The 25,941-nt window shown below is 45.6% G+C and overlaps 1 protein-coding gene across 2 annotated transcripts in view; it reads left to right on the top strand.

The window, feature by feature from the left end:
- Positions 1 to 25,698, top strand: part of kitlga (kit ligand a) — a 66,239-nt gene extending 40,541 nt beyond the window's left edge. Inside the window, exons 6-10 of one of the 2 annotated variants that reach the window (XM_078416587.1) lie at positions 11,406 to 11,531; positions 19,865 to 20,001; positions 20,094 to 20,155; positions 20,956 to 21,033; positions 24,818 to 25,698. In XM_078416587.1, coding sequence (XP_078272713.1) covers positions 11,406 to 11,531; positions 19,865 to 20,001; positions 20,094 to 20,155; positions 20,956 to 21,013 — 383 coding nt within the window. In that variant the 3' untranslated portion in view covers positions 21,014 to 21,033; positions 24,818 to 25,698. The remainder of the gene's footprint in view (positions 1 to 11,405; positions 11,532 to 19,864; positions 20,002 to 20,093; positions 20,156 to 20,955; positions 21,034 to 24,817) is intronic. The other variant, XM_078416588.1, reaches the window with a different exon arrangement.
- Positions 25,699 to 25,941: the final 243 nt, after the last annotated feature.

Genomic DNA, 25,941 nt, shown 5'->3' with positions numbered 1-25,941 from the left:
CATAGAAACATGGAAAATAGGTGCAGGAGTAGGCCATTCGGCCCTTCGAGCCTGCACCGCCATTCAATATGATCATGGCTGATCATCCAGCTCAGTAACCTGTACCTGCCTTCTCTCCATACCCCCTGATCCCTTTAGCCACAAGGGCCACATCTAACTCCCTCTTAAATATAGCCAATGAACTGGCCTCAACTACCTTCTGTGGCAGAGAATTCCACAGACTCACCACTCTCTGTGTGAAGAAATATTTTCTCATCTCGGTCCTAAAAGACTTCCCCCTTATCCTTAAGCTGTGACCCCTGGTTCTGGACTCCCCCAACACCGGGAACAATCTTCCCGCATCTAGCCTCTCCAACCCCTTAAGAATTTTATATGTTTCTATAAAATCCCCCCTCAGTCTTCTAAATTCCAGCGAGTACAAGCCTAGTCTATCCAGTCTTTCTTCATATGAAAGTCCCGCCATCCCAGGGATCAATCTAGTGAACCTTCTCTGTACTCCCTCTAAGGCAAGAACGACTTTCCTCAGATTAGGAGACCAAAACTGCACACAATACTCCAGGTGCGGTCTCACCAATGCCCTGTACAACTGCAATAGAACCTCCCTGCTCCTAAATTCAAATCCTCTTGCTATGAATGCCAACATACCATTCGCTTTCTTCACTGCCTGCTGCACCAGCACGCTTGCTTTCAATGACTGGTGCACCATGACACCCAGGTCACGTTGCATCTCCCCCTCTCCTAATCGGTCACCATTCAGGTAATACTCTGCTTTCCTGTTCTTGCCGCCAAAGTGGATAACCTCACATTTATCCACATTATATTGCATCTGCCATGCATTTGCCCACTCGCCCAATCTATCCAAGTCGCTCTGCAGCCTCCTAGCATCCTCCTCGCAGCTAACACTGCCACCCAGCTTCGTGTCATCCGCAAACTTTGAGATGTTGCATTCAATTCCCTCGTCCAAATCATTAATATACACTGTAAATAACTGGGGTCCCAGCACTGAGCCTTGCGGTACCCCACTAGTCACTGCCTGCCATTCCGAAAAGGACCCGTTTATTCCTACTCTTTGCTTCCTGTCCGCCAACCAATTTTCTATCCACCTCAACACTGAACCCTCAATAACGTGTGCTTTAAGTTTGTACACCAATCTCCTATGTGGGACCTTGTTGAAGGCCTTCTGAAAGTCCAGATACAACACATCGACTGGTTCTCCCTTATCCACTCTACTAGTTACATCCTCGAAAAATTCTATAAGATTCGTCAGACATGATTTGCCTTTTGTAAATCCATGCTGACTTTGTCCGATGATTTCACCACTTTCCAAATGTGATGCTATCACATCTTTAATAACTGACTCTAGCATTTTCCCCACTACCGATGTTAGGCTAACTGGTCTATAATTCCCCGTTTTCTCTCTCCCTCCCTTTTTAAAAAGTGGGGTTACATTAGCTACCCTCCAGTCCTCAGGAACTACTCCAGAATCTAAAGAGTCTTGAAAAATTATCACTAATGCATCCACTATTTCTGAGGCTACTTCCTTAAGCACTCTGGGATGCAGCCTATCTGGCCCTGGGGATTTATCTGCCTTTAATCCATTTAATTTACCTAACACCACTTCCCGACTAACCTGGATTTCCCTCAGTTCCTCCATCTCATTAGACCCCCGGTCCCCCGCTATTTCCGGCAGACTGCTTATGTCTTCCTTAGTGAAGGCAGAACCAAAGTAGTTGTTCTATTGGTCTGCCATCTCCTTGTTCCCTATGATCAATTCACCTGTTTCCGACTGCAAGGGACCTACATTTGCCTTAACTAATCTTTTTCTCTTGACATATCTATAAAAGCTTTTGCAGTCAGTTTTTATGTTCCTTGCCAGTTTTCCCTCATAATCTATTTTCCCTTTCCTAATTAAGCCCTTTGTCCTCCTCTGCTGGACTGAATTTCTCCCAGTCCTCTGGTATGCTACTTTTTCTGGCTAATCTGTATGCTTCATCTTTTGTTTTAATACTATCCTTGATTTCCCTTGTTATCCACGGATGCACTACCTTTCCTGGTTTGTTCTTTTGCCAAACTGGGATGAACACTTGCTGTAGTTCATCCATGCGACCTTTAAATGCCTTCCATTGCATGTCCACCGTCAACCCTTTCAGCATCAATTGCCAGTCTATCTTGGACAATTCACGCCTCATACCCTCAAAGTTACCTTTCTTTAAGTTCAGAACACTTGTTTCTGTATTAACTTTGTCACTCTCCATCCTAATGAAGAACTCCACCATATTATGATCACTCTTGCCCAAGGGGCCTCGCACAACAAGACTGCTAACTAACCCTTCCTCATTACTCAATACCCAGTCTAGAATGGCCTGCTCTCTCGTTGGTTCCTCGACATGTTGGTTTAGAAAACCATCTCGCAAACATTCCAAGAAATCCTCCTCCTCAGCACCCCTGACAATTTGGTTCATCCAATCTATATGTAGATTAAAGTCACCCATTATAACTGCTGCACCTTTAGTGCACGCATTTCTAATTTCCTGTTTGATGCCATCCCCAACCTCACTACTGCTGTTAGGTGGCCTGTACACAACTCCCACTAGCGTTTTCTGCCCCTTAGTGTTTCGCAGCTCTACCCATATTGATTCCACATCCTCCAAGCTAATGTCCTTCCTTTCCACTGCTTTAATCTCCTCTCTAACCAGCAACGCTACCCCACCTCCTTTTCCTTTCTGTCTATCCCGCCTGAATATAGAATATCCCTGGATGTTGAGCTCCCAGCCTTGGTCACCCTGGAGCCATGTCTCCGTAATCCCAACTATATCATAATCATTAATAACTATTTCCACATTTAATTCAGCCATCTTATTACGTATACTCCTTGCATTGAGACACAAAGCCTTCAGGCTTGTTTTTACAACTCTCTTACCCCTTATACAATTATGTTGAGAAGTGGCCCTTTTTGATTTTTGCCCTGGATTTGTCTGCCTGCCACTTTTACTTTTCACCTTGCTACCTATTGCTTCTACCCTCATTTTACACCCCTCTGTCTCTCTGCTCATGCTCCCATCCCCCTGCCACATTAGTTTAAATCCTCCCCGACAGCACTAGCAAACACTCCCCCAAGGACATTGGTTCCATTCCAGCTCAGGTGCAGACCGTCCTGTTTGTACTGGTCCCACCTCTCCCAGAACTGGTTCCAATGTCCTAGAAATTTGAATCCCTCCCCCTTGCACCATTTCTCAAGCCACGTATTCATCTGAAATATCCTCCTATTCCTACTCTGACTAGCACGTGGCACTGGTAGTAATCCAGAGATTATTACCTTTGAGGTCCTACTTTTAAGTTTATCTCCTAGCTCCTTAAATTCACCTTGTAGGACCTCATCCCGTTTTTTACCTATATCATTGGTGCCAATGTGCACCACGACAACTGGCTGTTCACCCTCCCCCTCCAGAATGTTCTGCAGCCGCTCAGAGACATCTCTGACTCTTGCACCAGGGAGGCAACATACCATCCTGGAATCTCGTTTGCGGCCGCAGAAACGCCTATCTATTCCCCTTACAATTGAATCCCCTATTACTATAGCCCTTCCACTCTTTTTCCTCCCCTCCTTTGCTGCAGAGCCACCCACGGTGCCATGAACTTGGCTGCTGCTGCCTTCCCCTGATGAGCCATCTCCCCCAACAGTATCCAAAATGGCATTTCTGTTTAGGAGGGAGATGACCGCAGGGGACTCCTGCACTACCTGCCTACTGCTACGCTGGCTAGTGGCCACCCGTTTTCCTTTCTCTCCGCTTATCTTTTACCTGTGGTGTGGCCAACTCACTGTACGTGCTATTCATGACCTTCTCAGCATCGTGGATGCTCCAGTATGAGTCCAACCGCAGCTCCAATCGTTCAATGCAGTTTGCCAGGAGCTGCAGCTGGGCACACTTCCTGCACATGTAGTCATCAGGGACACCGACAATATCCCTGATCTCCCACATGTTGCAGGATAAGCATTCCACGGGGCCGATCTCACCTGACATGTCTTACCCCCAAATTAAATCAACTCACTCCCACTTTAAAAAATCTTAATCCTTTAAACTGTACCTTTACTAAAAAGCACTGTACCCTTAACTCACTGAACCCTTCACTCACTGAACCCTTAACTCACTGAACCCTTAACTCACTGAACCCTTAACTCACTGAACCCTTAACTCACTGAACCCTTAACTCACCGAACCCTTAACTCACCGTACCCTTAACTCACCGAACCCTTAACTCACTGAACCCTTAACTCACTGAACCCTTAACTCACTGAACCCTTAACTCACTGAACCCTTAACTCACTGAACCCTTAACTCACCGAACCCTTAACTCACCGTACCCTTAACTCACCGAACCCTTAACTCACTGAACCCTTAACTCACTGAACCCTTAACTCATTGAACCCTTAACTCACTGAACCCTTAACTCACTGAACCCTTAACTCACTGAACCCTTAACTCACTGAACCCTTAACTCATTGAACCCTTAACTCACTGAACCCTTAACTCACTGAACCCTTAACTCACTGAACCCTTAACTCACTGAACCCTTAACTCACTGAACCCTTAACTCACTGAACCCTTAACTCACTGAACCCTTAACTAAAAGTACGAACAAAAAGCAGAAATACAACCCAAGGGGTTACGCCCAATCAGCTGCTTCCTCTAGTCCGCTTCCACCAATCAGCGGCTTCCTCCAGACCACTTATTTTGAAGTGAGATGGAACGTTTTGGCACCGCTCCAACCGCTCCTGGGCCTCTGTGAAAACAAAGCCCCGCGCTCGGTTTTTAAACCTACCGCCCGGAAGCTGCTCCAACCGCTCCTGGGCCTCTGTGAAAACAAAGCCCCGCGCTCGGTTTTTAAACCTACCGCCCGGAAGCTGCTCCAACCTCTCCAACCGCTCCTGGGCCTCGGTCCGTTCTCCCTGTGACCGTGTGGGTTTTCTCTGGATGCTCCGGTTTCCTCCCATACTCCAAAGGCGTGTAGGTTTGTAGGTTAATTGACTTCGGTAAATTGTAAATTGTCCCAAGTGTGTGGGATAGTGCTGGTGTACGGGATGATCGATGGTGGGCACGGACTGGGCGGGCTGAAGAGCCTGTTTCCCCACAGTATCTCTAAAGTAAAGTCTAAACTAAACTGATTGGAAAAATGATTGCATTAGAAACCTTGCACCTTATATTAGTGCTATCAATTTCTTGTGATTGAACGGTCTCTCATCCTTCAGAGAGAAGCCCTGACTGCACTCTACCGCATTGGAGACCTTTGATCTATCTTTAATCTATCTTTTATTGGACTTCAATGTTATAGAGTCAGAGAGTCAAAGGAGCAGTGTGGTCCAACCTGCCCATGCTGACCAACATGCCCCATCATGATACTTCTCTAAAATCTAAAGAATTGCACAGAGGGATGGGCCAGTATGTCCAGGATCCTGTTGTTTGAATCCTGGGAATTCCCAGCACGGAATGGTGATGGGTCGGTGGCAGGTTGCCATGGTTTAACTGCAAGATATTTCGTGGATTCGAGCCAGTCAACGCTACCGTGGGAGTGCCTCAGAAGCCACACAGTTTACCACCAGTTTGCTGCTCTTTATTGGCGCCCGATCAACTAATTAAACAGGCTTCCAAAAGGTGCAATGGGGCGTTCCAAGCATAAGACCGCCGTGCCAATAAAGTAGCCCTCCTACGAGATCCCTCATCACCCATCTTCTGTGTTGCTTGACTTCCAACCTGAGATCATATGTTCTCGGAGCAGAATCAGGTCACTTGGCCCAGCGAGGATACTCCGCCATTCAATCGTGGATGATCTATCCCTCCCTCTCTGCTGCCATTCTGTTGCCTTCTCCCCATGATCCCCGGACACCCTTAATATACAAGAGTGGGAGAACAGAAGAAATTATTTGATAAATTGTCTATTTTTTTCCCAGAAGAGTTTCTTTTAATATCGCCAGCGAATTGCTTAATCCAGATAGTGAAGTGTTTAATGCCAAACTAAATATAGGATGATTCAGATAAATAAATTGAAAAGACTACAAGAATTTGACATTCCCAGTTCTCTGCTATTGGAATGCTGGACTGTTGGGGATACAGTATTCTCTTGGAAGAGGTGCCAAGCTGGGAGCCACCTCTTGGATTGATGGTAAAGATGGGGCGGCACAGCGGTAGAGTTGCTGCCTTACAGCACCAGAGACTCGAGTTCGATCCTGACCTCGGGTGTTGTGTGTGTGTGGGTGGGTGTGTGTGTGTGCGTGTGCGTGTGTGTGTTCTGCACGTTCTCCCTGTGACTGCGTAGCTTTTCCCCGGGTGCTCCGGTTTCCCCCTATATTCCAAAGACGTGCAGGTTTGTAGGTTAATAGGCTTTGCAACTTTTTAAAAATTGTTACTCGTGTGTAGGATAGTGTTAGTGTACGGCATGGTCACTGCTCAGCGTGGACTCAGTGGGCTGAAGGGCACGTGTCCGCTCTGTATCTCTAAAGTCTAAAACGCATGAGAAAGTACCTAATCTGTACCAGATTCCAAATGCAATGGGTATCTTTAAGAGAGTGCTAAAATCCAGCTAAAAAAAAGACCAAAACGCTGAGTGATTTTAAAAGTCTTGCAAGGGTCATAGTCCAGATGATTAATGGTGAACGTCAGGTACCAAACAAAGTTCAAATTCTTTCATTCCTGACCTCCCACAGTTTGCTCGATGTGTTAGCTCCTCCCTTGGAGAAAGGAGAAAGGTACAGCTGATTAAAGCGGGTAGACCTTTCATTCATTGATCATATCTGATTCAGAATCTGATTCGTTTATTAGTTTGTACACCCCAGGGTATGATTAAATTCCTAGTCCACGAAGCTCACGGAGTAAACAATCAGTTCACTAAAGTTCAGTGATGCAAGAACAACAGATTGGTGCAAAGGTTTCCATGCAAACTAAGGTAGCGCAAAAACAATATTAAAGCACGTTGAAAAAGTAATCGAATGAGGTAGAGTTTAGTGTATGTGGCAGGACCTCTGGGAAGGGGTGTGAAAGAGGTCTTTGGCTCAGGAGTCTGAGAGCAGTAGGGTGGAAACAGTCAATGAGTCACAAAGCATAGAAACAGGCCCCTCGGCCCAACTCTTCCATGCTGACCAAGAGAAAGAGTTGGGGGATAGGGCCAGTGTATGCCTGGAATAAGGACTGTTCGCCTTAACGCAACGAAATGGCAGGCATAACTGGGGCCCAGCCTGAAGAAGGGTCCCGACCCGAAACATCACCTCTCCTTATTCTCCAGAGATGCTGCCTGGCCCGCTGAGTTACTCTTGGACTGAGTTACTACCATGTTCCAGACCCCCACCACCCTCTGTGGAAAAAGTTGCCCCTCAGGTTCCTATTAAATCTTTCACCTTAAACCTATGTCCTCTGGTTCCTGATAAGCCTGCTCTGGGTAAAAGACTGTTCTTAACTCTGGATGTCTGGGCTTTCTTCTCCTAGAACGTAGATGAGAGTGAAAGGAATGGGCAGAGTAGCAGAGATCTTTGATAATACTTCCAGCCTTCCCGTTGCAACTTGATGTAACGTGAAAATGGAAGGAAGTGTCAAGCCTGTGACAGACTGGGACAAGTTGCCTGTGACAAGTTGTGACAAGTTGTTCACCACTCTCTGCAGATGCAGGTGGCCAAGGTGGAACTGTTGCTATTCTCTATAACACATCACTCGAAGTTCAAGACATTCCTCGTGGACATGCCGAATCTTCCAACCATCTGTCTATCAAAAACCCTCGATAGACACAAAAAGCTGGAGCAACTCAGCGGGTCAGACAGCATCTCTGGAGAAAAGGAATAGGTCGCGACCCTTCTTCAGACTGAAAACCCCTCCTCGCCTGTGCCCACCTATTACATGAGACATGTTGTCCTGCCCCTCCTCTCTCCTACCTTTCTTCCTCGTCCACCCACCACAATCAGTCTGAAGAGGTGTGCGGACCCAAAAACTCACCTACCAATGTTCTCCAAAGATGCTGCCTGACCCGCTGAGTTACTCCAGCATTTTGTGTCCTCTGGTTTATTTGTATTCAGTCACTTTTGGTATAAATAGTTGCTTTCAGTTGCCACATATTAGTTTGTATGTGCGGATATCTTTGCCAATCTTAGGTTGGATCTCCATTGAGATATTGTGTTTGCTTCCTCACACCTCGTGTTGGGAAGAAGGTCGTCGTGGATGGAGAACAGAGGGGCATCATGTAGACAACGTCAGAGGCAGAGGTTCATTGTAGAGATCAAAGAGACAAGTTGTGGCGCAGCAGGTTATGGGCAGGAGTTTACACTTAAGAATGGGAGAAACTGTTTCATCTGGCCAGTGAATCCGTGGCCAGAAGCCTGAGGGTCTGAACCTGAAATGTCACTTAACCATGTTTTCCAGAGATGCTGTCAGTGTATAGAATTGTTCCTACACACTAGGGACAATTTACAATATACAGACGCCAATTAACCTTCAAACCTGTACGTCTTTGAAGTGTGGAGGAAACTGGAACACCCGGAGAAAACCCAAGCAGGTCACAGGGAGAACAGGCAAACTCCGTACAGACAGCACCCGTAGTCAGGATTGAACCCGGGTCTCTGGCGCCGTAAGGCAGCAACTCTACTGCTGCGCCACTGTGCTGGCCTAAACTACAGTTGTATTTTGTATATGATTCATTCAGTTGTAATCTCTCCTGTCATATGAGCAAGTGACTCTTTGTTGATGTCAGAGCAGACCTTCCTTCAATTTAAAATACGTTTAGCTAATGTTTTTATTACTTATGAAAAGGTGCAGGTATCCATGATTTATAGACATATACGTCATATGATTGGAAAACAAAATGATTTTTTAGAGGACTTTATTGAGTCAGTTTGAGATAAAGTATTTTAGTAACTGAATGGCTTATTTCAATACTTGGTATTTTTCATTATTGAACTAAAGGTTTCCGGGGCAAAATGTATAAACAAGGAACTGCAGATGCTGGTTTACAAAAGAAAAGAGACAAAGTGCTGGAGTAACTCAGCCAGGTCAGGCAGCATCTCTGGAGAGCATGGATAGGTGACGTTTCGGGTCAGGACCCTTCTTCAGACTGATTGTAGTGGGGGGGGAGAAAGCTCGAAGGGAGCTGGGTGGCAGGACAAAGATTGGCAAGTGACGGGTGGATACAGGTGAGGGGGGGGTGGGTGGGTTGATTGACAGGTGGCTGGACAAAGGCCAGAGATGAAAAGATAAAAAGTGTTAGATAAGGATAGAGGAGGCGTGAAATGTGAAGCCAGAGGAAGGAATATAGATGGAAAGGGATCAAAGAAAGGGGTAAGGGGGAATGGTTGCTGATACAGATGGGGGACATGGAAGAGAAGGGCCTGACACGAAATGTAATCTGCCCATTCCTTCCACAGACACCGACTGACCCGTTGGGTTGCTCCAGTACTTTGTGTCTTTTTTTGTTGTAAACCAGCATCTGCAGTTCCTTGTTTCTACATTTTTCCCCAGCATGCCTTAGTTCAATAGTGCAGAATATCAAGTTTTGAAATAAGCCATTCAATTACTAAAATACTTTGCATCCAACTGACTCAATAAAGCTCAGTAAAATAAAAGCAAACATGAAAAATAAACACCAGATGCTTTTGGGTTGGAACTCCCTCTCTTTTAAGCTGCTTTTATAAAATTCCCAGGAGGTGGTCTTTTAAAGCAGTTTTTACCATTATTGCTCAAAGATTGGAAGGGAAATGAGAAGATTTTTTTTCCCACACATTAGATTGTTTAGAGTTTTTGGAGTATTTAGAGAGATACAGCGCGGAAGTAGGGTCTTCAGCCCACCGAGTCCGCGCCAACCAGCGTTCACCCTGTGCATTAACACTATTGTACACACTAGGAACTATTTATAATTTTACAGAAGCCAATTAACCTACAAACCTGTGCGTCTTTGGAGTGTGGGAGGAAACCGGAGCACCCAGAGAAAACCCACGGGGGTCACAGGGAGAACGTGCAATCTCTGCACAGGCAGCACCCGTAGTCAGGATTGAACCTGGGTCTCTGGCTCTGTAAGGCAGCAACTCTACTGCTGCGCCACCATGCTGTCTGAATTGTTATATTTTGGAAGTCATTACCTAAAAAACATGGGTGCCGGGGATCGCATAGAAAATATGGGCATGTAGAAGGGTGTGGTGATCTAGCGAGTGAGTGGCTTTGGCAAGAGGCTAGCACGTGCGTAAAGGGCTGAATGGCCTCATTCCCTCCAGCAGGACGGTATCAATGAAAGATGGAATGACCCGGAGTGGGAGGAAGTGTTGCAAGAACTTAGCATTCCACTCAATTGGGGTAAGGCTTGTCATGCTGTTTATGACATTAATAAACCGTTACTGTTATAAACATAGCAATAACAATTGCAAAATCTGCACTCAACGTAGCAAATCAAGAATATGAATGAATATCAATGATGACTGTAAAAACTAACGTGTCACCTCAGCATCTCTGAAATGTGATAATGATTGAGTTGATTGAGTCATCTCAATGATTGGACTCTGATTTATTGTTGTTGGGAAGTAATTAGCAAGAAACCTGTCGTTTCCCTTCATTGAAGACGGATTCCAGTGTTAAGCAAAGAACTGATCTGGTCCATACTTTCAAAGGTCTCATGGCTTAATGTGCTATTTGGATACGAGTAGAATTAGGCCATTCGGCCCATCGAGTCTACTCCGCCATTCAATCATGGCTGATATCTGCCTCCTATCCCATTCTCCTGCCTTCTCCCCGTAACTCTTGACACTCGTTCTCCCCGAGACACCTGATACACTTGTGTGGGCGATCTAATCAGTGGACTTGTGGACCAATGTTTAAAGCACTTCTCGCAATCGTGTATAAAATCAAACAAATGCTGAAACACCGTAGAGTATGTGTTTCAATATTTAGTCACAAGATCATGGAGATCGTGGGGCAGCACAGTGACACAGCGGTAGAGTTGCTGCCTTACAGCGCCAGAGACCCGAGTTTTATGTCGCGTGCTATTCAGTCAGCAGAAAGACAATACATGATTACAATCAAGTCGTTCACAGTGTACAGTTACAGGATAAAGGGAATAATGTTTAGTGCAAGATAAAGTCCGGTTAAAGATAGTCCGAGGGTCTCCAATGAGGTAGATGGTAGCGCAGGACCGCTCTCTCGGTGCTGGTAGGATGGTTCAGTTGCCTGATAACAGCTGGGAAGATACTGACCCTGAATCTGTGCTGTACTGTTCTATGTTCTAAGAATTGGATGAAGGAGCCCGAGTGAAAGCATTAGCCATGTGGGCCGATTGCCTCTTTCTGGAGACACCATGTAAGTTGCAGGGCATAAAGAGTCACATAGTTTGCTAGGCGTCTTTCTTTCATGTAACACACTGACAGCACCCCAACCTTTTCTACCCAGGGCGTGGCTCCAACTCTACCTCACATACTCTGGAGCAGACAAATAAAACCTGTGTGCCTAGATGTGAACGCACACTACCGGAGCTTGGTAGACTGGTCCGTGCTAAAAGACACTCTCTCAGAGCCAGTAAGTATTTACTAAAGCACTGCACAAGGCAACATGTAGTTAGTTCAGATCAGGCCAGATCAGATTAGTTCAGTTTAGTTTAGTTTAGCTCAGTTTAGTTCAGTTCAGTTCACTTCAGTTTAGTTTAGTGCAGTTAAGTTTATTGTATTTTAGTTCAGTTTGGTTGAGTTTAATTTAGTCCAGTTTAGTTCCGAGATACAGCACAGTAACAGGCCCTTTGGCTCACCAGGTCCGCGCCGACCAGCTACCCCACATACACTAGAATTATCCTATACAGTAGGGACAATTTACAATTTTTTTTAACCGAAGCCAATTAACCTACAAACCTGTATGTCTTTGGAGTGTAAGAGGAAACCGGAGCACCCGGGGAAAACCTACGTGGTCACTGGGAGAATGTAAAAACTCTGTCGGGATTGAACCCGAGTCTCTGGCAATGTAAGGCAGCAACTCTACCGCTGGCCACTATGCCGTTTAGTTTAATATTGTCACGTGCAGCAAGGTACAGTGAAAAGTATCTTTGTTTCATGCTATGTTTCGTGCTATTTTTGCTATTGATACAGCAAAAAGACTATATAGATGATTACAATCAATCTGTCCACAGCGTACAGACACATGATACTGTGTATAACATTTAGTGCAAGATAAAGTCCAGTAAAATCCGATTAAAGATAGTTTGAAGGTCAGATGGGAGATCAGCCACTCTCGAGTTGGTGAGAGGATGGTTCAGTTGCCTGATAACAGCTGGGAAGAAACTGTCCTTGCATCTGGAGGTGTGTGTTTTCATACTTCTGTCCCCCTTGCCTGATGGGAGAGGGGAGAAGAGGGAATGACCGGGATGAGACAAGTCCTTGATTATGCTGGTGGCCTTGCCGAGGCAGCTTGGTGTAGTTGGCAACAATGGCAGGGAGGTTAGTTTGTGTGATGGTCTGGGCTATGTCCACAACTCTCGGCAATTTGTTGTGGTCTTGGATGGAGCTGTTCCCAAACCAGGCTGTAATGGATCCCGATAAAATGCTTTCTACAGCACATCTGTAAAAGTTGGTGAGGGTTGTTGGGGACGTGCTAAACTTCCTGGGCCTTCTAAGGAAGTAGAGGCATTGGTGTGCTTTCTTGGCCATTGCTTCGATATGACTGTGAGCAGGCAATCGGGCAAGTCAAACATTTTCATTATACGTTGTATTTGCTACATTATTAGATACGGTACACCCATGTACAACATCTTCAACTTTGACTTCTGAAGGCTCTTCATCTCTGTTCTACTTTCATTCTAATTTGGGTCCTGGCTTCCTCTCTGACTTCCTGTAGACATTAAATGTTTCCTATTTCCTCCTTTCAATTCACAAAGTAGTCTCCTCTCACTTCCCTTTTCTGGATTTCTTCAATACTCTACCTGCCATCTACCTCGCTGGAGTTCCTCGGACTCTCTTTAATCAGACTTTACTGGACTTTATCTTGCACTAAACGCTATTCCCTTTATCCTGTATCTGAACACTATGGACAACTTGACTGTAATCATGTGTAGCCTTTCCACTGACTGGATAGCACGCAGCACAAAGCTTTCCACTGTATCTCATGGCAATAAACTAAACAAACTAAAGAACTACAATAGGTAGAGCAAAGGGAAGGTGCATAGTTCTCAGCATGGTTCCGCATCAGTTCCATACACAAAGTCCAATGTCTGCATTGAGGTAGCTTTTCACTGTACCTCGGTACATGTGACAATAAACTAAACTACTCAAGATTCTGCAGCGGGTGTTTTTAGTCTGACTTGTTGGTCTTTGGTATGATGGTCTGGGTTCCACAGCAATAGGTCGATGCCTTTTTGCGCTATTACTCAAGGCACCGCTGGAAACTTTTCCTTGTTCTTCTCATCAGGACTCGGTGGGTTGCACTGTATCGCTAAAACTAAAACCTCAGTGCCACCTCAACCCAACATCTGGTTGACTTGCAGCTGGACGGGCAAGTGGCTGGCTCTCGCTGGTAAACACTTTGAACGTCCCAAAGATGTGCAGGTTTGGAGGTTAACTGGCTGCCGCAAATTTCCCCTGGTGTTAGGATGCGGAAGTGCAATAAAATAGAAGTAGTGTGCGGGCGATCGATGGTCAGCATGGACTGGGTGGGTTCAAGGGCCTGTTTCTATGCTGCATCTCTAAACTAAACTAAACAGTCGGCACTGCAAACCACTGACGTTCAAAGAGCGTTCTTAATATTCTCGTTGTGCTTCAGAAGGTGCCTTCGTTGAGATGGACAACTTGCATTAGTAACCTCATCTGGGACATCAGGTTCCCATTTCCTGCCATGTGATTTTTTTTCACATTCCTGACACCACGTTGCTCAGTCTGTTTCTGATCTCCTCGGTATGCAAGCTTTGCATATCTTTGGCTTCTGGCTTATAACCTCCTGGGGAAAGCCGAGCATTTAGCCGCTTGGCTTACCTTTTATAGCCCAAATCATATTCCTCATGAACTGTTAGTCAAATTCCATCTGAATGGTGGTAATGTGTTGCTACCTCCGCAGATGTACAACACCATTTTTCTTTGCATCAATGGAAAGTGGTTCAGGTATTCCCCACACATGCCCTGAAGAAGAGTCCCAATAGACAATAGACAATAGGTGCAGGAGGAGGCCATTCGGACCTTCGAGCCAGCACCGCCATTCAATGTGATCATGGCTGATCATTCTCAATCAGTACCCCGTTCCTGCCTTCTCCCCATACCCCCCTGACTCCGCTATCCGTAAGAGCTCTATCTAGCTCTCTCTTGAATGCATTCAGAGAATTGGCCTCCACTGCCTTCTGAGGCAGAGAATTCCACAGATTCACAACTCTCTGACTGAAAAGGTTTTTCCTCATCTCAGTTCTAAATGGCCTACCCCTTATTCTTAAACTGTGGCCCTTTGTTCTGGACTCCCCCAACATTGGGAACATGTTTCCTGCCTCTAACGTGTCCAACCCCTTAATAATCTTATACGTTTCGATAAGATCTCCTCTCATCCTTCTAAATTCCAGTGTATACAAGCCTAGTCGCTCCAGTCTTTCAACAGTCTTTCTTTTCGGGTCCCGACCCGAAACGTCACTGATCACTCCCTCCACAGATGCTGCCTGACTCGCTGAGTTACTCCAGCACTTTGTGTTTTACTCAAGATTTCAGCATCTGTAGTTCCGTTTTGTTTTTGTTCTCCAATGGATTGTAGGGTGTGTCTACATATCCTTCTCCTTGCTACCGAAGATAGACACAAAGTGCTGGAGTAACTCAGCGGGCCATGCCTCACCTCTGGAGGAAAAAGGATGCCTTTATCCTTGCTACGATGCCTACAAATGCACATGCCTTCAGATTCAGGAACAGTTTCTACCCAGATGTTATCAGGCAACTGAATCATCCTACCACCAACTAGTGCAGTCCTGACCGACTATCTTCACCATTGGAGACCCTCTGTAATCGGACATTACCGCACTTAATCTTGCACTAAACATTATTCCCTTTATCCCATATCAGTACATTGTGGATGGCTTGGTTGTAATCATATTTAGTCTTGCCGCTGACTGGATAGCACAAAACAAAAAAGCTTTCCACTGTACCTGTGACAATAATAAACTAAACTTATTTGAGGATAGACACAAAGTGCTGGAGTAACTCAGCGGGTCAGGCAGCATCTCTGGTGAAAACGGGTGCGTGACATTTTGGGTTGGGAACCTTCTTCAGACCCAACCCCAGAACCTCACCCGTCCTTTTTCTCCAGAGACGCTGCCTGACCCGCTGAGTTACCCGGCACTTTGTGTCTATCTTTGGTACACACCAACATCTGCAGTTCTTTGTTGCTAAACTGAAATGAAGGCAGTCGACTCTCAACAGTTGCCCGGCACAATAATGTGTTAGAAGTTATACTGTATGGTGCATAAACTTTTTAAAGGTGCATTTATGCACACATGTTCACCACAAGAATGTGCGAGGTTTTGGCAAGGTGTTATGAGGGGAAAGGATCTGACAGGCTGTTTCCACGGGGAGATTTGGCCGTTGGAAACTAACAGTGGAAGTTCCAAGTTATAAAGTGGTGCTTTCAAATCCCAAATCCTTTTTTATTCTGATCCTGATTTTTGCATTGATTTTAGTGTTTTCTTGCATCTATAGAGGTCTTTAACGTAACAAAACTCTCCGTGCTCCACAGAAGTTTATAAAATAAAATTCCATGTCATGGAACAATTAGGACATACTACATATTACGATAAAAGAATGGTCTCGGCCCCACATCACCTATCCATGTCCTTCAAAGATGCTGCCTGACCCGCTGAGGTACACCAGCACTCTCTGTCCTTTTGAAGATTACTACCAAAAGCCTGGGCAAGGTTGTAAGTAACTTTAGAAAGGAGTAAAGGGAAGTGAGAGGGGCAGGGAAATTCTGGAAAAGAATTCAAAAGCTAAGGAGCTACAAGCTCCTGGGATGGCACGGTGGCGCAGCGGTAGAGTTGCTGCCTTACAGCGCCAGAGACCAGAGCCCTTCGGCCCACAATGTCCGTTCTGATCATGATGCCAAGTGAAATTAGAAGGACATAAGAATGTACCTTTAGAAAGGAGGTGAGGAGGAATGTATTTAGCCAGAGAGTGGTGAATCTGTGGAATTCATTGCCACTGACGGCTGTGGAGACCAAGTCATTGGTTATTTTTAAAGTGGAGATTAAAACAGGTTTTTGATTAGTAAGGGCGTCCAAGGTTTTGGGGAGAAGACAGGAGAATGGAGTTGAGAGGGAAAGATAGATCAGCCATGATTGAATGGCGGAGTAGACTCGGTGGGCCGAATGGCCAAATTCTGCTCCTATGACTTATAAACTTCTGAACTAATCTCCACTGCCTGTAGATAATCCATATCCCTCATTTCCCTTCATATCCACATATCTAACTAAAGCCTCTTAATGGCACAATGGAAAGAAACATGGAGACTGTCAGAAATTTTGGTAGAAAAGCAACAAGAAAGTTGTGCAATGACTTGCATTTATATAACACCTTTCACATGGTACTTTGCAGTGACCTTCGGCTGAATCGTAGTTACGCTTGCATCATGCACAGCAAGCTCCCACAAACTGGAGACACAAGGAACTGCAGAAGGACACAAAATGCTGGAGCAACTCAGCGGGTCAGGCTGCCGTGTTATTCCAGCAATTTACTCCAGCATTTTGTGGCCCAGAGATGCTGTCTGACCCGTTGAGTTTCTTTAGTGTTTTTTGTGCCTTTCTTGGGTATTGTTATTCCGAGTAATTGCAAAGAACTGCAGATGCTGGAATCTTGAGCAAAAAAACCAAAGTGCTGGATGAACTCAGCTGCTGCCTCACAGCGCCAGAGACTCTGGTTTGATCCCGATCTCGGGCACTGTCTGTGTGGAGTTTGCACGTCCTCCCTGTGACCGTGTGGGTTTCCTCCAGGTGCTCTGATTTCCTTCCACATCCCAAAGATGTGAGGATTTGTAGAGTATTTAGCCTCTGTAAATTGCTCCTCGTGTGTAGGGAATGCATGAGGAAAGTGGGATCATGTAGAACTTGTGTGAAGGGGGTGATCGGTGGTCTGCTTGGGCTCAATGGGCCAATGGGCCCATTTCCGTGCTGTATCTCTAAAACTCTAAACTCAGTGGATCAGGCAGCATCTATGGAGGGACTGCACAGACAACAATTCAGGTCGGGACCCTTCAATCAGACTGAAGAAAGGTCCAGACTGCCCATTCCCTCCACAAATAACAAAGCAAAGAACTGCAGATGCTGGTGTACAAAAAAAGACACAAACTGCTGGAGTAACTCGGCTGTAATCGTGTTTTACTGAGCTTTATCTTGGACTGAACATTATTTCCTTTATCCTGTACCTGGACACTGAACGGCTTGATTGTAATCTTGTACAGACTTTCTTTGTCCCGCCCCCCCCCTGACATCAGTCTGAAGAAGGGTCTCGACCCGAAACGTCACCCATTCCTTCTCTCCCTAGATGCTGCCCGACCTGCTGAGTTACTCCAGCACTTTGTGAATAAATAGACTTTCCGCTGACTGGTTAGCCCACAGCAAAAAGCTTTTCACTGTACCTCAGTACACGTGACAAAAATAAATTAAACATCTCTGAAGAACATGGATAGATGACGTTTTGGGTCAGGACCCTTCTTCAGACACAGATGCTGCCTGACCCGCTGAGTTCCTCCAGCACTTTATGTTTTTCCCCACAAATTGATGTTGGTAAAAGTTTATCACTGTCACCTGTGCCGGGATACAGGGGAAACCTTTGCGTTGTGTGCTCTCAGAGTAGTTCATGCCACAAATTAGTACAAGAGGTGTCGTACAAGAGATAACAGAGTGCAGAATATTGTGTTACATCTGCAGCTGTCAGCCCTGCGGCTGATTTTAACGAGTAGAACATTTATAAAAGTGGATATTTTTAAGGCAGAGACAGACAAATTCTTGATTAGAGCTGGGTGTCAAGGGTTTATGGGGAGAAGGTAGGAAAATAGGATAAGGAGGCAGAGATCTGCCATGATGGAATGGCGGAGTAGACTCGATGGGCCGAATGGCCTAATTCTACATTTATAACTTGTGAACTTGCGATTTTAGTTGTAATAGATCCACTAGTGGCCAGCACACAAAGATTCGCCACATTCCAGCTCCAACATCACCGGCCGAGCTTCATGTGATATGATCAGACCATATCGAAAGAATGGGTGCAAACAACTGTCGATACCGGTTCACAAAAAAAGACAGTGTACTGGAGTAATTCAGCGGGTCAGGCAGCATCTCTGGAGGATGTGGATAAGCAACGTTTCGGATGGGGACCTTTCTGCCCTCAGGCTGATTGGAGTTGTGGGGTGGGAGAGTGGGGGGGTGGAGGAGTGTAAGGAAACTGGAAGAGAGGAGGGGCAGGTCAAAGCCTGGCAGGTAATGGGTTAATGAGGTGGGGGGGGAGGTTTGTTAGGCAGATTTGTAGAAGGGTCCCCACCCGATACGTTACCTATCCACGCTCTCCGGGGACGCTGCCTGATCCGTTGAGTTACTCCAGGACTTTGTGTCTTTTTTTCTGCTATAGGAGGTATGTCATTAAGCTGGAAAGAGTGCAGAGAAGATTGCCAGGACTTGAGGCCCTGAGCTACAGTGAACAGTTAGGCAGGCTAGGACTTTATTCCTTGGAGCGCAGGAGGCTGAGGGATGATCTTATGGAGGTGTATAAAATCATGAGGGGTATAGACAGGGTGAATCCACAGAGTTTTATTCCCAGGGTAAGGGAATCAAGAACCAGAGGACGCAGGTTTGAGGTGAGAGGGGCAAGATTTAATAGGAACCTGAGAGGCAATGTTTTCACTGAGAGGGTGGTGGGTGTATGGAACAAACTGCCAGAGGAGATAGTTGAGCCCGGTACAATAAAAACATTTAAGGGACACATGGATGGGAAAGGTTTGGAGGTTTAAATGCTGAAAGGCAAATGGGACTAGCTTAAATGGGTTAGCATGGACGAGTTGGGCCCAAGGGCCTGTTTCCATGCTCCAGGTCTCTATGATCGGTGTTTATGATGATAATTGAGGGATATATAATGGTGAGAGACAACAAAGAGAACTCCTTTGCCTGCCAATTAATGATGCTGCAGTACCTTCGAAAAAACATTCAATACAAGGCTTTGATTCACCATATCATCCGACAGACCAGGCATCCAACGATGTAGCATCACCCAGTCCTGCTCTCAGGAAGCCAGGGTGAAGTTTCTGTTTCTATCTGAGCCTTAGCGTTGGAACCCATGGAGGGTGGTGGGGAGATGGAGAGTAGGGGTGGGATGGAGGGTAGGGGTGGGATGGAGGGTAGGGGTGGGATGGAGGGTAGAGGTGGGATGGAGGGTGGTGGGGAGATGGAGGGTAGAGGTGGGATGGAGGGTAGGGGTGGGATGGAGGGAGTTAGCTATCATCAGCGAACTGAACCATCCTCTCATCAACTACAGCGAGGTCCTGAACCCCCCATCCAACTCATTGGAGACCCTCGGGCTGTCATTAATTGGACTTTACAGGACTTTATCTTGCAGGTTTGTAGGTTAATTGGTTTCTGTAAGTTGTCCCTAGTGTGTAGGTTAGAACCAGTGCATGGGATGATCGCTGGTTGGCACGGACTCGGTGGGCTGAAGGGCCTGTCTCCATGTTGTATCTCTAAACTGAACTAAATCATAAGACATCAGAGCAGTATAAGGCCATTCGGCCCATCAGGTCTGCTCCACCATTCGATCACAGCTGATCAATTCTTTTCCTCTCAGCCCTGTTCTCCTGCATTTGCGATTTCTATTCAGGATTTCTGCAACAGTTTGACAAAGAGATTTTGTTTTATTTTTCAACAGTGGAAGTATCAAATGGTTTGATCCGTTTCAAGGAAGATTGCCCAGTCGTGGGCCATTTACCTACGATATTAATCGCTACTGCTTGCACTATGAGCACCATCTTGATTCTCGCTTGCCTGATTGTCCAGCTACGGAAGGTAGGTTTGTGAGCGAGAGCGATGTATAATTCTCACTGTCAAACCCCACAGTCAGTACAACCCAATAACCCATTGTGTCCTTGTCACCACAGCACCACAGAAGAAACGGCACCAGTCAAAGTTATCAGACAGACATTGAGAGTGAACGGCAAAGGTATTGTGTGCTTTGACATTGAAGGGACTGCCCAGTGTTAGTGACCACTGGGTCAACATTGCTGTCTACTGTTTAGCTGATAGAAACAAAGAATTGCAGATGCTGAATAAGTCTACTCCGCCATTCAATCATGGCTGATCTATCTCTCCCTCCTAACCCCATTCTCCGACCTTCTCCCCATAACCTCTGACACCCGTACTAATCAAGAATCTATCTATCTCTGCCTTAAATATATCCACTGACTTGGTCTTCCACAGCTGTCTGTGGCAAAGAATTCCAGAGATTCACCGCCCTCTGACTATGGAAATTCCCCCTCATCTTCCTAAAAGAATGTCCTTTAATTCTGAGGCTATGACCTCTAGTTCTAGACTCTCCCACTAGTGGAAACATCCTCTCCACATCCACTCTATCCAGGCCTTTCACTATTATGTGGAAGGTTTTTTGAAGATTGAAGATTGTTGACCCGAAACATTAACCCTCCCCTCCCCCTCCCTTTCCCCTCCCTTCCCCATCCCCCTCTTCCCTCTCCCCTCTCCCCTCTCTTTCCTTCTTTCTCTCTCCTTCCCTCTCTCCATCTTCCCCCTCTCTTTCTCTCTCCCCCTCTCTCTCTCTCCCATTCTCTCTCTCCCCCCCTCTCCCTCAACCGACCCCCCCCTGCAAATGGGAGGTACCAATAACACAATAAGAAGTTACTGATGTTCCTTAAACCAGCGGTGGGAGTGTTTGCTATTTGCCGTACAGTAATAGTCAGAAACGGCTGGATTATTGCAATAATTATTGCCTCATTTACTGGTCTGCAGGGAGGAGATTGAACGATCAGTCCAATTCATCGCTGGAAATGAAGATTCTTGTACATAAAGATATCGGTCAATGATGTGGTACGTCCTATGTGTTTGTTTTCATTGTAACACGCATTGCAATTTCTACCACATAAATAGGCTACTTGGCACAACTTGTCAATGCAGGAGAAAGTGCAAACTCCACACACACAGCATCCGAGGTCAGGATTGAACCTGGGCCTCTGGTGCAATAAGGCGACGGTTTGTGTCACTCAACATAAGTCTACAATCCTTCTCTCTACTTTCCTTTGGGACACCTGTTCTGAATCTGATAAAGAAGGTGTCTGATGAAATGTCCCAACCTGAAACGTCACCTATCCATGTTCTCCAGACCTGCTGAGTTACTCCAGCACTTTTTTTAAATTTTGGGCTTCCAGTTCTGAATATATCTAAAGACTATTACTAAGCATAGAACAGTACCGCACAAAGAATAAGCCCTTCGGCCCACAATGTCTGTGCCGAATATGATGCCAAGACCATCACTTATCTACCTGCACATAATCCATATCCCTCCATTCCTTGCATATCCATATGCCTATCCAAAAGTCTTTTCAATGCTACTAACGTATCTTCTTCCACCACCACCCCTGGCAGCGCCTTCCAGGCACCCACCACTCTCTGTGTGAAAAAAAAATGTCCTCCACATCTCCTTTACCCCTCTCACCTTTAGACTTTAGAGATGCAGCATGGAAACAGGCCCTTCGGCCCACCAAGTCCACACCAACCTGCAATCACCCCGTACACTAGCACTATCCTACACACTAGGGGTAATTTTACAATGCACAGAAGCCAATTAACTTCCAAACCTGCACGTCATTGGAGTGCGTGAGGAAACCGGAGAACCCGGAGAACCCGGATGTGGTCACAGGGAGAACGTACTAACTCCACACAGACTGCGCCCATGGTCAGGATCGAACGCGGGTCTCTGGCGCTGTAAGGCAGTAACTCTATTACTGCTCCACTGTGTCACCTTAAAGCTGTTGTCCTTTTGTCATTCTGGGATGGAGATTCTGACTGCCTACCCTATTGGAGCCTCTCATAATTTGACATCCTTCTATCAGGCTCGGTATGTTTTTCATTAAACCCGTCCGCTGATTGACTTATCAGGCAAACTGCCCCAAAGGAAAGTGAAAGCTTATTTTGTTAGAACAGATATGAAATAGTTTGGCAGAATGCACTTATTGGCACCTTTCCTTTTTCTCAGCAGTTCCTGAATCTTTTGTTTTCTTTCTAACGCCTTGTTCCAGGCACCAGTCTATGCACATTTGAAAGTTGACCCAACCCACATATTTCTCCAGAATTACTTAAAGATTTGTCCAACTTCCTTTCAAGAGAGAAAGACGGGAATTAAATTGCTTCAGGATCATTTTACTGTTGGTGTCCCATATACAGAATGGGGCGGTTCCGTTTCATGTCAGTTTAGTTCAGAGTTACAGGCCCTTTGGCCTGCCGAGTCCGCACTGACCAACGATCACCCACACACTAGTTCTATCCCACATATTAGGAACAACTTAGAGAAGGCAATTAATCTAAAAACTTGCACAACTTTGGAATGTGGGGGGAAACTGGAGCACCCGGAGGAAACCCACGCAGTCACAGAGAGAACGTGCAAACACTGTACAGACAGCACCTGTAGTCAGGATTGAACCAGGGTCTCTGGTGCTGTGAGACTGCAACTCACCACTGCGCCACTGTGCCGCCTAGAAGTCTTTGAGATCGTCATGGAGGTGTACAACATGGACACAGGCCATTCGGCCCATAGGATCCACACTGACCAATGAATGCACTGAGCCAATCCTAATCTCATTTTACTGCCCCACAATTTTTCGTGAGATTTATATTACTTAGACGATAATGTAGATGGATTGGTTGGTAAGTGTGCTGACAGCACACAAATTGGTAGAATTGCGGACGGTGAAGGAGGCTATCAAAGTATACAGCAAGAATTAGATCAGTTGGCTGGAGGACATGAGGGAGAGGCAATGTCTGGAAATTAGGTGAAGGTGAACTTTGAATTTCTAGAGCAAAATTTGCAGGAAATTTAGTTTGGGAACAGCTCCATCCAAGACCACAAGAATAAGATCATATGGGTGGAGAAATAGCAGATGATTTGAGTCTTTTTACGTTTCTTACAGAAGATTTCAACACGGCTTTACATGAATGGGATATTGGGTCCTGTGTCTATTTTTAAAGCAGTGATTGTCAGTTTCTTCATTAGCAAGGGCATCAAAGGGCATCAAAGGTTTTGGGGAGAAGGCAGAAGAATGGGGTTGAGTGGGAAAAATAGATCAGCCATGATTGAATGGCGGAGTAGACTTGATGGGCCGAATGGCCTAATTGTGCTCCTGTGCCTTATGGTTCAGATGACACAGCTTTAACCTTGGATAGGAAAAGTTTGGAGGTACATAGGCTCAGCACAGGCGTGGGAACTAGCTTGGTTTGTCAACTTGGTCAGCATGGATCAGCTGGGCTGAAGGGCCTGTTTCTGTGCTTGATGGCTCTATGACTGACAGGTTTAGGGATAGAGAGCTCTGGTTTTTCGAGGGGGTGTATACTGGCATTTAACAGGATTTTAGATGGACACATGGAAGCAGGGAATGGAAGGATATGGATTATATACAGGCAGATGAGATCAGTTTAATGTGGTGTCATGTTCAGCACAAACATTGTGGGCCGAAGGGCCTGTGCCTGTGCTGTCCTGTTCTATGTTCTGTGTTCTAGTAGCAAAGTGATGGGAATCAGAAGCGGGAGACCTGAGAATGTTTCAAGGCTGGAGGACATGAGGGAGAGGCAATGTCTGGAAATTAGGTGAAGGTGAATTTTGAATTTCTAGAGCAAACTTTGCAGGAAATTTAGTTTGGGAACAGCTCCATCCAAGACCGCAAGAAACCACAGAGAATTGTGAATGCAGCCCAGACCATCACACGAACCAACCTCCCTTCCATTGACACCATCTACACCTCACACTGCCTCGCCAAGGCCACCAGCATAATCAAGGACCAGTCTCACCCCGGTCACTCCCTCTTCTCCCCTCTCCCATCAGGCAAGAGGTACAGAAGTTTGAAAACGCACACCTCCAGATTCAGGGACAGTTTCTTCCCAGCTGTTATCAGGCAACTGAACCATCCGATCACCAACTAGAGAGCGGTCCTGACCACCCGTCTACCTCATTGGAAACCCTCGGACTATCTTTAATTGGACTTACTGGAATTTATTTTGCATAAAACGTTTTTCCCTTTATCCTGTATCGGTACACTGTGGACAGCTTTATTGTAATCATGTAGTCTTTCCGCTGACTGGATAACACGCAACAAAACAACTTTTCACTGTACCTTGTGACAACAATAATAAACTGAACTAACTAAACTAAACTAAACTGATAGTCAAGAAATATTGTAATTGCTTTTGTTTTTTTTAGTTTAGAAATGCAGCATGGAAGCAACTCTATTGGCATGCTTATCTTCTTATTTCTAATATTTATGTTCAGTTCAGAGATACAGTGTGGAAACAGGGCCTTCGGCCAACCGAGTACACGCCAACCATCGGTCACCCGTTTGCATTCTATGTTATCCCACTTTCTCATCCAATCCACTTTAAACGAAACTTAAACTAAATAAATTTCAAACGAAACAAATTGTACTGTGTGTAGGAAGGAACTGCTGGTTTGTGCCGAGCATAGACACAAAATGCTGGAGAAACTCAGCATCTCTGGAGAAAAAGAATAGATGACGTTTTGGGTCAAAGTCTTTCTTCAGACTCCATTTTACTCAAACAAATTGTACTTCTGCACCAAGTAACATAATGTCTTTCATTTCATTCGCAGCCACAGTTTTGTTTGGTTTCCGAACTGGTGCAATATTCTCTACAGCTGTATTATTTCCATTTGATATGAAGCAAGGGACAGGACTGAAGTAACGTTGTGCTGGCATCTCCTTTGGTGCGCTGGTAACTGGTCCTCCAAATGAAGTGTTGGACAGGCTGTTAGCTGAAGGGAGTTCACTCCCGTTCTCCACATGGAATTCTTTCCTCATCATCCACAACTTGCAATGAGTCTGCATCGTACCACGACTTCCCATCAGCCCGAATATCACAACCAAGACTTTAGGCTGCAACGGATGGTGGGACTAAGGAGAGAGCAGGGTCTTGCACCCAATTTCATGGCGTGAAAGAATACTTTTGGTTCCATCTCCTCAATCTGCAGCCAAACATGGCGGTAAGGCGGATGTCGGTTCCACGTTTTTCACTTTGAATGATGCAACGCGGGAGGAGGCCATTCGGCCCACGGTGGCTGTGCTGCACAACCCATTGCACGTTGAGCTTGAAGGTACGGGCGACATCGCAGGTGGAGACCCGTTGGGAAGGGTTGCAAGTGAATGAGCTGCTCTGGGTCGGAGGAATTCGCTCCCTAGGTTGGATTTTCTGAATGCTTGATTGTCTTAAACCCTGCCGAGCCGATATGAGAGCTGACAAGTGGAAGTATGACGGTAACTTGGAAATACAGTTCACTCATACATTACCTTAAAGCAGGAGGGTAACAGGAAACCATTTCAAAGCCATAAGAATGCACCAAGATCTGGAATGGATAGCCCTGGAACTTTTGCTGGCGCCCTCCTGAGCAGTTGTGTAGATATCTAATAAGAACCAGTTATTTCCCTTTGTATATTATAGTCTATGTTCATAAAATGAATGGGTCACGTTAATTAATTGTTGGAACATTGATTTACACATTCACATCCCACAATGTAAAAGATGCTGATTCAGAAGTGCCTTTAAATGGTGTCAAGAGTGTTTTATTGTCATTTGTCCCAAAATGGAACAACAAAATTCTTACTTTGCAGCAGCACAACAGATATGTAAACATAGTACTCTGTAAACACCATAATAAACACAAAGGTTCAGTATACATTAAAACAAACAATAATCGTGTAAAGACAAAAACAATGCCCC

This window comes from Rhinoraja longicauda, chromosome 20 (genome assembly GCF_053455715.1).
Source record: "Rhinoraja longicauda isolate Sanriku21f chromosome 20, sRhiLon1.1, whole genome shotgun sequence".
Lineage (NCBI taxonomy): Eukaryota > Metazoa > Chordata > Chondrichthyes > Rajiformes > Arhynchobatidae > Rhinoraja > Rhinoraja longicauda.
This window is presented reverse-complemented; position numbering and strand designations above follow the sequence as displayed.